General features: G+C 37.1%; 2 protein-coding genes across 3 annotated transcripts in view; both read right to left on the reverse strand.

Annotated features, from left to right (window-relative positions):
- Positions 1-9288, reverse strand: part of LOC311520089 (uncharacterized protein) — a 62182-nt gene extending 52894 nt beyond the window's left edge. For both annotated transcript variants that reach the window (XM_084627334.1, XM_084627332.1), the window contains exon 1: positions 8014-9288. In XM_084627334.1, coding sequence (XP_084483460.1) covers positions 8014-8082 — 69 coding nt within the window. In that variant the 5' untranslated portion in view covers positions 8083-9288. The remainder of the gene's footprint in view (positions 1-8013) is intronic.
- A 701-nt stretch (positions 9289-9989) lies between these two features.
- Positions 9990-15613, reverse strand: part of INPP4B (inositol polyphosphate-4-phosphatase type II B) — a 489632-nt gene continuing 484008 nt past the window's right edge. The window contains exon 29 of the mRNA XM_084627075.1: positions 9990-11773. Coding sequence (XP_084483201.1) covers positions 11641-11773 — 133 coding nt within the window. The 3' untranslated portion in view covers positions 9990-11640. The remainder of the gene's footprint in view (positions 11774-15613) is intronic.

Genomic DNA, 15613 nt, shown 5'->3' on the forward strand with positions numbered 1-15613 from the left:
AAGAAGGAAGTATCCAATGTTAATATCATATAGGGGGATTCAGGCTGCATGGGATTCCTGCATAAACTTTGGATGGCTTCATCTACCAAGTGAGTGACTGTAGGATCTGACTGGGTACAGACATCTACTTGTTGAGACTATTTGTTGGGTACATAAACAGTCCTGAGCCATCCATGAAGACACCGAAGATGCAACATGGCCTTCTGTGTCACAAAAACACAAGCTGCCATGTGCCACAGCAATTGCAGATACGTCCTTGCTGGAACTTGAGGGTGTGGCTGCACTCTTTGTATAAGGTTCTTTAGAGCAAGGAACCTGTGGTGACTGAAACAAGTTCTACCTGTTACTGAATCCAGAAGAGCTCCTATAAAGAGAATACATGGTGTAGAGGTCAAGGTCGATTTCCCAAGATTTATTGGCAAGTCTGGACTTCAGAATAGTGAAATAGTTGTTTGAACTGTCAACCATACCTCCTTATATGACCAGTGCTTGAGGAGCCAGTTGCTGAAGTAGGGAAAGATAGTTATTCCTACATGACAGAGGGAGGCAGTTATGACCAGCATGATTTTTGAGAACAACCTTGGGGTGGATGACAGGCCAAAGGGTAGGAGCTGGTACTGGCAACGATTGTGATTGAACGTGAAACACAGAAATCCTTTGTGAGAAGGATGAATCGCTATGTGGAAGTAAAAAGAAAAGGAGTACTTGTGGCACCTTAGAGACTAACCCATTTATTTGAGCATAAGCTTTCGTGAGCTACAGCTCACTTCATCAGATGCATTCACATCTTTCAAGTTGAGGATTGCAAACCAGTCCCCTAATTCCATGGAGGGAATGGTAGCTGCTAAGGACACCATCCTGAATTTCCATGGTTTCAGTGGTTTGAGGGCTTTATGCTTCCCTTTTGTCCCTTTTCACACCTTAATGTACCTTAAGTGCTGACTTGAAAACCCAAATGTAGAACTGGGTTCTGCAAATGGGGCACACACATGGGAAAATTGCTTTCTTCATACGGCAACCTCTCAATGTAGTATCAAAAACGGTGTTTTTTTCAATTTAAAAATCCACTCAGAAATGTATATTGCTACATGATCAGTCATGGAAAGGTTTATCTAGCTTATAAACACTATTCCCAGAAATGTACAGCATTTGTACACTACATACTTAGGACAGTAACTGAACAAAGAATCCATAATCAGGGAAGTACTACCTTCAGGGCACTAATCATACTAATGGGCAAACAATAAGCATTTGTGTCACTGTAATTATAAGAAAAAATAAGTTGACTCAGTGAACAGTACTTCTTCCCCTATAAAAATCTGTCACTTCATAAGATGCTGTTTCTCCAGCCCCCTAATGGTCATGACAGTTTAGAGATACACTTTTGAGTGTGGAAATTAGTGGGAGCTTTTTGCAATGCTGGTTTTGAGAAAGTCAGTATCAAATGTGTGGTTTTCTTTGTATTTCCCTCTTAACAGCACAGGTCAGAGTTTTGTTAGCTCTGAAACTTTCTTTTGCTTATTTGTTTTTGAAGTTAAATAAACAGACAGGCAAGTCAGTGCCTTATTACTGCTAGAAGTTGTAATATTTTCTTTTCAGTGATGTCCAAACAAATTAACTGTTAAAAATTAACTGCAGGGTAGCACAGTAGGAAGTGGAATTTAGCAAGCTGAAGATCAAAAGGAAGTAAGTGCCAGAGCTCTGGCCTAGATGCCAGTAAAAACTGATTGGACTTAGTAAGTTTAATGAAAAAGGGAGTTGTACTGTGTGTGAGATGCACCCCCGTTGATTTTTTAAAAAATATGGGAGCACATAGTTCCTGCTGATGTCCATTCACTATGCCCATGAATACATAAATATAAATTGAGTGTTTCACTTTTCTTTTTTAAACCAACACTTATCTGCAATTTATAGTCAAGCATGCTAGCTGGAGTTACACACACAAAAATTGCTAGCAACTGCTATTTTTCACTCACCTGAAATGTTCACTCTTACCTTTTTTTCTCCACCGAGAAGAAAAAATGCCTTGAAAATTTTGTTGCAATAACTTCCAGGCTCAACAAAGTTTGGAAGCGGCTTTTAGGAACCCAATAACTCACCCCATATCTCTGTATATTTGTCAGATCTTTCTCCTATATGCTTTCTCCTACATACTTTTTTGAAAAATCCCAGCCGTTAAATGCATTGGTGAATTGTTAGTTACTGGTATTTCGTCAGGTGACTCTTGACTCTTCCCAAGGTATTGACAGTTACCTTCCATTTTATCAAAAGTTCCCAAGAGGTGGTATAATACATTTATCTAAATATACAGAACAGCTTTTCTCTGTGCTACAGCTTTCAGACAAGCTGTTCCTTAGTTGGTCTTCTTTAAATGTTACACTGATTTGTTCTTTGGATTCCAAATACATCAAGGAGCAGTGTGTGCAATATTTTTTCTTATGGTGTCTAATAACTTGACCTGTACTATTTCCTATCCTTTTAATTGTTATACAAGTCCCTTCCCTTTCTGTCAGATATCAATTTAAAGAGATGGTGCTGACCATCCTTCTGTAAAATCACTCGTTCTCTGTGTGTGTGTATATGTAGCTGCTAGAGTGTTTCACGGTGATTAATGCAATCCAAAGTTTACGGTGTCAATGCAGCTCAGGTAAAGGCAACCTCTTGCCGTCTCTGTCCCAGATCACTCAGATATCTCTTCACTCTCAGAGCCTATTTTATGATTATATCATTAGTATATCTGTTCAGCTGCCTCAATGCTGCATTGTAATCTGTGTTTTATATCTCCCTGTCACTCCCCAAAAGACTGAAGTGTCATACATGTGATTGGTCAATAAAATAGGCTGAGATTTTCAAGGGAACCTAAGGGAATTAGGTACTTAACTGCCATTATAGAATGTTATGAGAGTTTGGCACTTTAGCTCCCTTTGGAAGTCCCAGCATAAACAAGTGTAAGCACACCTTTTGGGATTCTTGAGCCTTGCTTGATAGATATAATACAGGAACATTAAAACAGTCCAGAGCAGTCACTAGAATCCAGCTGGGTGGTCTCTTGCCAGATACACGTTATACATCAGTGTAAATCAGGCCTCTGTCACAAGACACAGATTAGTTTGATACAGTTCAATCTTCAGAATAGAGCCCATGTCAGGTTACCTGTCATGTTAGCATCCTTTTGACAGACATCATCACTTATCAACATCGCCTAAAGTTATGGTCTTGTTCTGGAAAATGTTAAGAGCCTTATTATAGTAATCTGTTGAACTTGGACCTCTCTGACCTCTCCCTTAACTCCGAACATCAGAACAATATTAAACAGAGTGAACTCGCATCCAAATTGAAAATTAGGAAAATTTAAGATTACATGACTCATCTAGTCCAGGTGATGAACCTGTAAAGCAGGGGCTTCAGTGACAGGTAGCTGCTGAGGGCCACATTGTATCCTTACACCATAATGGCTTCAATAGTACAACTGATGGCAGAATTCGGCCCTTAGTTGATACTGGTAAAAATTTCAAAGGTGCCTAAGTCCCACTGAAAGTCAATGGCTCCTAAGTAATTTTAGGTGCTTTTGAAAATTTTACCCTACACCTTCCTTTTAAAGTTATAACTCATGACAAAAGTCACTCACTCAAGGCAAATATTTTCTTGTGTGTGCAAATTCATTGTACATTAAAGTACATTATAATCCATTTATTATTATTTGTATTGCAGTAGTGCCTAGGGAACCCAATCATGGATCAGGGCTCCATTAAACAAAAACAGAACAAAAAGATGTTTGATTTCACATTTTCGAAGCAAAGTCAGATAATGTGGATACTTTCTGACTCCTCTATAAAAGCCTGATCCTGCTGTTAAGGGTCACATTAAATTATCAGTCTCCTGTAATGACATCAGGATCAGCCCTTAAACTTTTTTTCCCATTTTGAAACATTTTAAGCCTTTGATTGAACAAAAATCTCTAATGTGCAATACAATTTCAAGGGCAAATTCTTCTCTGCCAGTCAGGGCATATGTGTGAAATTTGTTTTAATTTTTATCCAGGTCAGCTATGTAAATTGCATTACCATGCAAATTACAATGACCACAAAGTAGTCAGACAGGAAGAAAGTGCAAGTAGAAATCCCCAAGGACTATGTTGAGAGAAAGCATTGGCAGGATGGATCACTAATGAAGGGGAAGGATATAACTGAAAATACTCACGTGAAGACAAAATACTCCTACGCGTTCTTACACAAGCATTGACCATCCAAAATCAACAGTATAAAACGGATGTCAAACAAGTTTCATTATTCACGTTATATTTCAATCCTTAATTTTTGTAGCTAGCCTTGCCCCATCAATCCCCCTGTCCCCATATGGTAGCTTTAACACTGTCAAGAGATAACAATTCTATGAAATATATAACTGCACTATCTTGGCTAGCCCTTAAACACCATTTCTTATCCTGATTTCCTTAGGGACAAGTTTTGTGTGCAAGGGCCAAAGGGCCCTCTTGTAGCAGAATCTGTGTGCAAGGGGTTGGGCAGGGTTTGGAGAGCCCACACAGAAATCAATGGGTCTGCACACTTGTGTAATGTAAGCAGAATGTGGTGATTTAGCAAGGATATTGTGCACCAACAGATACAACCTGTTCTCCTTACTCATGTTAATAGTCTCACTGAAGTCAATGGAACTACTTGCACGAGTAGGACTACTCATGTGAGCAATCTGAGCAGGACAGAGCCACAGATAAGGCTCAATAAGTTTCCTACTGAAAAGAGTGGCAAAACTCCCATTGACTTTACTGGGAGCAGGCCCATATTGTCTTCAGTTAATGCATAACATTCCCAACAATATCAATGGGGATGCCACTACAGACTGGGTGCAGCTTTTGGTTCAAACAACTCAAATCACTTGTACTTTTACTTATATGCATCCAAAAAGAATTTACAAAAGAGAAGTGGCAAGAACAAACACACTTTAATTTTGTACTATCTTATTACAGCCTTTTAGAAAGATGAATTGTGCTCCCTTTTCTATATTTGTTACATTCTTTGTCATGAGAAACAACACATAATCTCAGTGGATGATAAAGTCTGTGCTGTGGCAAAGTAACATGAAAAATAAAGATACTCATATTTATTAGTACTGCACAGAATTCCTAGACTTAACAGCTGTTTTATAACGTATTACCCTAACAACCACTATAAGTTTCTGACACTTTCAAAAGGCAGCTAAGAAACTTGCAGATAATTAATGTCTCACTGGATTTTCCAGTGTATAGAAACTAAAAGCATTGCTAGCACAATGTATAAAGAAAATGGTTTTACTGTGAAACTAATCCTACTATTTAGGAATGTGGAAGGCAATTTTTGTTAGCAGATAAAGCAACCACTTAATACCCTGTAATCAAACAGGATAAAACAAGATTTCCTATTACCTTTTAGCCAGCTAGGAAGGATTTACCTTTCACTGTGAAAACAAACCACATAGCTTCAGTAATGGAGGAAGCAAATTAAGTATTAACTAAAGCAAACTTTATTTATTTCCTTGGATCTAGAGTCCAACAGGAGGCACTGAACCGATGGAGCTAAAATACCAATCACAGCACAGGTACTCAGTTGCTTGATTTTTTGGGGGTCCTTATTGTGAAAGGAAGTTTGTTGCATGTCTATCTCATAGAATAATTCCCCCACAGGTCAGCAGTGATATAGATCTTTTTATTAATTATTATTAGCAGATACAAAATCTACCTTATTCTTGAGTGAAAACTGTGGTAAAACTGGGGATAGGTAAGAAATATTAATCCATCATCATTGGTGTTATTACTACTATATCCTGGACATCCTTGGATGCTACATGCTCTCTCGGAGCCTGATCTTGGAAAGTACTCAACACTCTCAGCCCCCATTGACACATATGGGAGCTAAAACCCTCTCAGGAGGCATTCAGCGCCTTACAGGATCTGTTACATTCATGAAAATGAAAAATGAAAATCAAACACAAAAAAGTCAAACATAAAAAATAAAAGTCACATTTATTTAAATAAAAATATACACACAGTGTACAATGGATATGGCTTACATACAGCAACCAAACAAAAATGGTAGTTCCTGAAGTACAAAGATAGAAGGAGCTGGGGCAGCCTACCTGTGCTTCAGTTTCTCTGAATAAATACACATTGTGGGCTAAAGCCTGTTAGTCTTGCTCGTACAAGTAGTCACACTGACTAAAGAGAGCAGGATTTGGCCATTACACTTACACAGGAATAGCTACACAAAAGGAAAACAAGTACCACAGTAACCCTATGATTGTACAATTAACTTTCACAAAAATTTGAACGTCAGGCTCCTCTTCATCTAATTTTAAAGCACACAAGGTAAAACTATATGCATGCAAATTGGGAAAAGTACAAACACCACCACCCGGATGCTAATTCTCTCTCATGCTAAGGGAAGGCAATCTGAGCTGCACTGTTGCCCCCCACCCCACCCCCCACTGCATTACCTTGCCCCTGTCCCCATTCTTCACTCCCTGCCCTCACACACTTCTGGTGTTTTGTGTGTGTGCTCTTTGGAATTTGGGTATGTGATTTCACAAACAGGGGTTTTTTAAGGTCCTAATTCTCAAGCTTGTGTGGGTGAATGCAATTTTTCAGTCTTGGATTTTTGGTAATATACTATAGCTTCCTTTTAATTTGCTACATTACTTATTCAGAAGATTGTGTTTGGCGAAAGGGAAAAATAAAGGAAGGTATTTTAGAATTTATGACCGTTTTAGAGCATATGCTGCATTGTCTAGGAACACACAAAGCAAATAACAGTTGATGCATTAATCAGTGGTTCTCAAACGTTTGCATTAGTGACCTCTTTCACACAGAAAGCCTCTGAATGTGTCCTCCCTTCTGAATTAAAAACACTTCTTTATATTTAATGCTATTATAAATGCTGGACATGAAGCAGGTTTGGGGGTGGAGGCTGACAGCTCATGGCCCCCATGTAATAACTTCGTGACCTCCTGAGTGGTCACAACTCCCTGTTTGAGAATCTCTGTTATATGATTAAAGAAAAACAGAATACTAATCAATACTCTAGGCTACTGAAAAACCATTTCTCTTATATATGAGGAAGCAATTTTGCGATGATTTTTAAAATATTTGCTCTTCCAGATCCATTTGATTTTTCCCTTTTAAACAATAATAAATTATTTAAAGCTTCTTTTTTCTGCAATTGGAAACACCTGCTTGAACACACAGCTCTTTTTAAAAACCACAAAGTAACAAAAGGCAAGATGCAATACATATCTTATGGCAATGCCAATACAACATGCTCTCTCTTTATGGCAAAAAAGCATAAATATAGAAACTAATGGGTTTAAGTTCACAGCAGAGTCACCTGATGGGAAATAATTCTAAAATTGCCTCAACCAAGTAACTTTTTTACATTGAATTTTTTCAGTGTAATCTTTAACAATTACACCGTATGATGTTAAATACGTTTACCACTTTGAAAGAACTGATCTCAGAATTTCTCAAACCATCTCTTACAACTGAAAATAAAAATCAACTTATTTCCTGAAGTATAATAAGAGTCATACTATATGCCGACAAATGTAAACACATGATGTTCTGCTCTTCTTCGCAGCCAGGCACCTAAAACATCAGTGGTGATTTAGAATATTGCCAGCCAGGCTTTAATTTGCTTAAAATAACAATTTTGGTTTGGATTGATTTGTATGGATTTAAAGAGGGCCCTATATATATATATATATAATTGTTTCCTGCTTACAATTGAAGCCAAAAATCTGGACATTAAAATTCATAGTGCAAAGAACTTTTACTGATGCTCCTTTTGTTGGCTTCAGCCTGCTCTTTAGACTGCTGGTTCATTACAGTACATGTATTGGTAATGTTTCATCAACATACACAGCATCATATAGACATAATGAGATAATGGAATTAGAAATGTTCTCTACGTTCTAATCATTTCATAAAAGCTAAACTATAAACAATAAATATTAAAAGTATGTTCTTACCAAACTCCCTGAAAGAAGATCGCAGAAGAAAAAAACCTGCCTGAATGACAATACGTCAGTCCTATGCATATATTGAAGAATAGAAGTTTTACGGATATCACTGAGAAAATATTATATTAAGGTTGCATTTAGCTTTTCCCTTTTCTTACAATTTAAACTGGTTTGCTACTTCCATGCTAACCTATGGTACAAAAATTACATAAGTAAATAACAGTGCGCTATGCAAACATTCAACGTGGGTGGCACTTTTGCTCAAGTTTCACTGAGTCAAATCCTGTTGATCTTATTCAAGCAAGGACTGTAGTACCAGTGACTTCAGCGGGACTATTCACATGAGTAAGGCAAGCAGAATTTGGCCTTAAATGCCAGCTACACATTAAACATGGCTGTTTTCTATCCCTTGAAAGACTGGCTCTCAAAATAGAAGCTTTCATTCCTTACAAAAGTTTTTACAGTGCAAAGTCTGAACATTGTAGTGACTCTGCCATTAAGATAAGTCAGTTCTCTTCAATAACACATTAGCAAATGGTACAGTTTGCTCATGAAAATCAATTTGCTCAGAATTACTCCTCCAATATGCATTCGGAGCCCTCTGTTAACCCTTCAAGTGGTGTGCAGGGCTTTGGAAAGGCCCTCCGTTCTGGGTTGGTATGTTATAGTTGGTAACAGCAGCAAAGGATTATTTGCATTCATAAAAATCCAGGTTGAAGAATATTTAGTTTTGCATCCATGATTAGCTGACAACTCAGTTTTGGAGACAAATCCTCAGGTTTTGTAAATTGTCATAGGTCCATTGCACTCAATGAGCCTGTAACAATTCACACCAGGTCAGGATCTACCCTGTGGAATCTAAATCAGAGGAAATATTTCAACAGAAAAGGGGTTTTCAGCACTGAAGTAGCAATGTGTATGCTGATATACTTGAAGTTGTGCCAGCATGTTTTCTGTGGGTCTTTGAATCTGTAAATATTTGTTCCAATCAAAAACTTGTCATCCAAAGCTTCTGCTTTGCCTAAAAAAAACAACATTTTTTAAAGACCTAAACACCACTGTGCCCAGTTCTGTTTCACTGTGGACTACTGCGTGGTTTTTAAAAAAATATTTGGGGAAGCAAACTGATAACAATTTAAAAACAACAATTGTGGGTGATTTTCACGGTTAAAAAGTATGTAAAAATGGTGTTTATTACAGCAATTTAAGCCCTTGTTTGCACATGACTCATATAGCTTCACTGTTTAAAATGACATAATTAAACACAATATGATCATGGTGCAGTAGTAATTCAGAGCCCAAATGTTTTTAAAAGGTCACAACATTATGATTTAAAATCTAGAGACAAAGATCTTGAAACATTCCTTTCCCTTTCTATCGAATTTATTATGGATTAAAGTCAGTGGGGTTTTACGTAAATTACTCTAAAACCTATAGAATTTAACAGAGAATGATACCCCTGCCATAGAAATTTGCAGATTGGTTTAAAAATACTATAAAAAGTTTATATTTTCTCGGAAGTTCTATAGGATTATTTTACAGGGAAATGCAGGCTCAAGCCCCTAATGTATATATTCAGTAACTTTTTTTTTAAACTGTAAACATGACCAAAAGAATGTTGAGATCACAGCAAATGTGGCAGCTAGACTGACAGGATAGATTGTAACATTCCTAGGAAAACTTTGGTTCAATAAATATGAATTAAGACTTTCTATGAGTCCGTTCTATAATGGTTAAAAATCCATATACAAATACAGATTTATAAATTAGAATGCAATGGCTAACTCCATTAGTAAATTATATAGTATGGAAAGGAATGCAAGACCTTCAGTTCACATCTGTCTGATTTTATCTCCGTAGTGTATTTATGGAAGATGCTGTGACAACTGCAAAAGGCTCGTTGTGGTCTATTGGGTATTTAATATATAATAAAAGAAAAATCTAAATACATATCCAATGATCAAACAAGACAGTGCCAAAGAAGTCATATGTATGAGTAAATCATAAAAGTACCAAAATATTATTTAAATGTCAGTGTTACCTGCTTTGAACAAGCTGTTCTAAATTCATCAAGTACATTTATGTCATGGATGAAATCCTGGCTGCACTGAAGTCAATGGGAGTTGGGGCCAGGATTTCACCCCATATGTTTAATAATTATTCAAAGACCCCATCTTTCAAACATTTAGGAACACGTGTAAATTTTACGAACATGGCTGCTCATTTTCTTCATTACACGTGCATGTGTGCAGGATTACAGTCTTAAATATATATTTTATTAGTACAAATACAGATTTACACAACAGATCCCAATGGATTGAAAGGAGTATTTTACTGTTCATTATGCCCCAGTACTTCTGTGACTCCTATAATACAGGGGCGGCAGATGTTAATCTCTCCATCTTGGCCAAATTCTGAATTTGGTAATTACACTTTGCCTACGGTATCTTAAATTTCCTATGTCATTTTACTTGGATAAAATTCTAATCTTCCTGCCCTAAATATTTTATCTCCAAAGTGAAGGTGCTATACAAATGTCAGTCATCACTGAGTGATTTTTGTTTTGTTTTGTTTTTGGTTGGGGGGGAATGTAATTAACTGATGTGATTAAAAACCCTGTGATGTCTAGAAGATAAATTTGGGAGTGACAAAAGCTGGCAACGGCACTAAAATTCAGTTAGGGCTGAAGAGTAGCCTTTGCCTACATATTGCATTATACATGTGATAGAAAATCAGCTAACTAGCCACAGTGTAGCAGATTAAGGAGTATTTACCCTCATTGTTATGCTTGTGTTGGGCTTTGTGCTGTATAAAAATTAACAAAACTGTACATGTAAGTAATTCCATCCTAAAGAGCTACGTTGCCTCTGATACATAGGAATCATATCACCCAGCACTAAAATGAAGCACAGGAACGCCCAGTAAAATCTAAGGGGCAAATGTGGGTCACTTTACTCACCTCAGTAACCCCTCTGACTCCACTGAGATTAACACATACATAAAATGAGTAGGATTTGACTCTAGCACAGAATGCCAAGAATAATACATCCAACCGGAACTGCAGAGAGGCAGAATGCAATTACCAAATTACAAGCTGCAATTACCAAACTTCTATAGAGAAGCAGAATGTAATTACCAAATTTAAATATGGCCAACAGACCGAGATTAACACGCCTTGGAAAGAATGCCATGGGGGTCTTTGACAACAAGGGACCGGGATCTCTGTTTTATGCCTGATGCAGAAGACATCACTTCCAGCAGGATGGTGCCACTTCATACAGTACTCAGGAATAGCACCAGTATAGACTCAGAGTGCCCCCTATGAAATCACTAACATCAATTCTGCATTTTCCTTTTTGGTCTTCCATGAAGCTACTTGAGACGCCCAATTCTTTACAGCCTAGCATTGAGGTCTGTATATACTTGGTTTTGAGAACACTCAAGCATTAATCAGACAATAATTGAGGTTTTCTTTCATAGTAACGGACTACAGTTATTTTAATTTAAAATAGATCCACTGATAGCTGACCAAGATAACTCCTGGTTTTGTTACACACTCCCAATTCATGACACACAAACAGCAATTTTTATATTATCTAATTAGGATAGATGTGTGTTTCTTATTACATTATAAACTTAGGTATCAGCTTTTCCATATGTCCCCTCTGGTGGTCTGTAGTACTTTGGGAAAGCCATCAGCTGTATCATGTTGAATGCATACTTTCTGCATTTGATATTCTTCAGTACATTCTCTATGCGGCATCCTTCTCTGGTGAAAGGGGAAAAAGTACAACTTCATGAAACACGGAATAAATAAATATGTTTTATTTCTTCATTGCAGAGTTTCAGCAACAGTTGAAGTAAAAATAACAAAAGATTCAACTCTACATTTTTGTTTTTCCACAAGTGATGATACATCTTACAAAATAAAATCCAAGGCCAGCCCCAATACAGTTATTGCCCTCAGAAATAGATGATGAGAATTTTATATTTGCCCTTAAGGTTTAATCAATGTTTAGTAAAAATTTTTAAATAATTTATTTAATGATACAGTTCCATGCTAACTTTAGAAATATATCTGCCTTTTAAATCCTTTCACAATATTCCTTCATACTCTTTACTGTACATGTTAAAGTCCACATATAGCCCTAAATACGAAGCTTCTAGGAGTAAGGCATTTTATTAAGTCTGGCCCTATAGATTTGTAAAGGAAATTTTCATATCTAGTTTATTTCAATATGTTTAGCTTTGCAATGAAAAAAAAAGAGAAAATGGCTTTCCAAACAGTCTAACCCAACTCTCTTCTTAACAAAGGAAGGATGCTTGTTCACATACAGTACAAAAGTCACAAGTGCCAAAGTGGGGCATCAAGACACAAACAAGACTTTGTTAAAAAGAATATAAAAGTGTCTTGAAAGCAAAAGCAACCAAAGCAACAGTTACAAACAGGTTAATTTAATTACAAAACATAACTCATTCTACCTCCATATAGTTACTTGACAGAAAAGGGTTAGTTGAAGCAATGTAGTAACATAACCTATTTGTTAAACAAAACAGAAGATTTCATCAGCGAATAAACAACAATGAAAGCAGCACAATGAAAATTAATCTGACAAACCGCCCCATCCATTATTCTTGGCTCAGGGTTAGTTTGTATTATGCAAAATCACTTTTGACCTTTTTAACTGATAGACTGAATAGGAGTTTGGAAACGGGGGGTGGGGTTCAAGCTTTCAGGATCCTGTAATTTGTCTGATATAGAGACACTAATATATATACATATATATGATCTTTCTTTGAGCTAGTTAAAGAGGGAAAACTTTACCATGAACAAAAAGAGGAAATTAACTCACTTAATGCATAGTATACTTCTTAGATATCAGAAAAAATAAATGAAAACACTATACAGTTTAGACACTTGTATCCTATAGACAAATCCTGTGGGTCTGAAAATGTAGAAATATTACAGCATAATTATTTTATTTTTAAGTTAGTTTGTTGCTGTTTGTAGAAAAGAAAGGAACACAAGTGAAGTTTATTGATATTTGGCTAATAGTAAAGCAAGACTTAAGATAAGCCACACAACCAGCAAGTGTGAGCTGACAAGCAGCAAGGCGACAGGATAGAAGTGACGAGAAGTTGGCTTGTTATCAGTTAGACAGCCTGTCTCAGGATCATCCGACTCATTCAGTGCTCCCTGGGTTTGTCTGCTGTTAAACAGGGGAAGTTAGGAACAAATAGAATAGCATTTAAATAGCAAAGAAAGCCAATATTTAGGTATTCTGACAACAAAGAGACACTAAACATGTCCAGTTGATGTAGCAGATTTATGCTAAATAATTCCAAACATTTTACTCTGTTCTGCACTCAAATGGGAAGCACAGTGAACTAGCTAACTAGCTGTCTATTATTTTTTTAAAAGCTTTATAAGTGTGTTTAAGTGGCATTCACAGGTTAGAGGCTCTTAATAACAAAAATGAAATGAGCTGGACTGTGACTACGACAAACACATGAATTGATATGTAGTGAAATAAATGAATAAATGCATGGCTTAGGAAAGGAAAACAAGAACACTGTGATGTCTCTGTGGTGCTTACATTTTTTTAGTCCACTCCAGCTTCACTATCTGCTTCTTGTACATGGGATCTTTTTGAAACAATTCCATTTTTTTTGGTGTGTTTTTGGCTCTTTAAAAAATAATTGGAACAAATTTAACCTTTTTTTGAACAAACTCAGCAGCACTGTTAACTCAACTTTATAAGCTAAATAAATGTTTCATTCAAAGGTCAAGGGCATTGTACCTTGTTCAATCAAATCAACTGTGGGTTAATCTGTACTACAGTGAGGTTCTTCTGAGTCTTTAAAAGTTGTGTTGTGTCTGTATTAGAGCAGTAAGGATACCGTCAAATGACTTTTAAACTTTTCAGTTGTAAACTTGGTAGCTATTCCAGATATCATCTAGGTAAGTGGAATATGCAATATGGACACTTTAACTAAACCCTTCAACCCCATTAAAGTGATATTTGCATGTGCTCAGGACTCCTGGTAAGGGCTTTCCCTTGGGCAAGGATAACTGGTACAGTTAAAAATGAAATTAGCTCTTTCGCTATCACCAGAGAGTACAATTATTCTACCGCAGTTTCAAGGGAACTGAACGGATGGTCAAGAAAAGCCAGATGTGTCAGATTGCACTGGAGCATTTTTCTGACACACCTACCACTAGTATGTCGTTTATCATGAAAGAAGATACTGAAAAGAAAATACAGGACCATTATGGCACTACCCTGAGTGGGGTGAAAAGACTGCAGCTGTTGTAGTACCCCTTAGAAAAGTACAGCATGCACTGCCTTTTGCAGTTGGCTTGTGCAGAAGGATAGCAGAACCAAGTCCCTGTTTCCTTATTGCCTTATTAGAGAGAGACAAGGTGGGTCAGGTAATATCTTAGCTGGTCCAATACAAGATATTACTTCACCCACCTTGTCCCTCTGATACCCTGGGACAACACAGCTACAACTATAATGCATCAAACAATTATTAGCGAGACTAATACTCACAAAGGTGTTAGGCCCAGCACTAAAGGGAGGCAAAGATTGAAATTATGGCTGGGTACCACAAAGGGGCTAGCCAAAATTTGTCACAAAATAATTATGCTTGAAAAATCCAAAGAAATAATTAAATGCTCCATTTCCCCTTCTCTTTCAACTCTTTCCTTTACAGCAATGGGTAAAAAGGATTCCCAAAACTATTCTAAACAGCAAAAGGTAAAGGCCCGAACTCCCGATGACTTTAATGAGAGCAGGACAGGGCCCTTAATCATTTCAGTATGAAATGCCCTAAATTATCTTCTTCCCTTGGTCTCGTGCTTTCAAGTGCCTATGAGTCTAAATTTATACAGAAACTATTAAGAAATTAAGCTGACACAGTAAATTATGCTGATTTAGGCTGTGCTGTGACTTAGATTTATTAGAGAATTCTACATCTGTCTAACCTGATGTCAATCTCTTTGTTTTCAGGATGGTAATTTCAATATCTCTCTATTGTGCAGGTCACAATGCATTTTGCTTTGCTTTAACATACTCGACATTCTTTTGGAGCGTGCTGCCTTTCAATTTCTCTTCCCTTCGCATAATCTCCATGGGAACACCACAAATCTTCCTTGGCTCCCTCCTATCTCTGGGTGACTTCATCTGCTGGTGACCTGATGGTTTCAATTACCATCTTCATGCCAGTGAATCACAGACCTACATTCTTACTTCTCACCAATGTCTCTCCATCCAAAAAGAAAAGGAGTACTTGTGGCACCTTAGGGACTAACCAATTTATTTGAGCATAAGTTTTCGTGAGCTACAGATGAAGTGAGCTGAAGCTCACGAAAGCTTATGCTCAAATAAATTGGTTAGTCTCTAAGGTGCCACAAGTACTCCTTTTCTTTTTGCGAATACAGACTAACACGGCTGCTACTCTGAAACGTCTCCATCCAAACTTACATCTCAGCCAGTCTCCTGGATAACTCACCACCATCTTCATAACTGGCTCTACTTTTCAATCTCAGCAGAAAGGCTAAAGACAGAGACTAGATGATGTTTCCCTTGGAAATGGTCCAACCGGA

Source organism: Lepidochelys olivacea (assembly GCF_965140295.1).
Source record: "Lepidochelys olivacea isolate rLepOli2 genome assembly, chromosome: 4".
Classification (NCBI taxonomy): domain Eukaryota; kingdom Metazoa; phylum Chordata; order Testudines; family Cheloniidae; genus Lepidochelys; species Lepidochelys olivacea.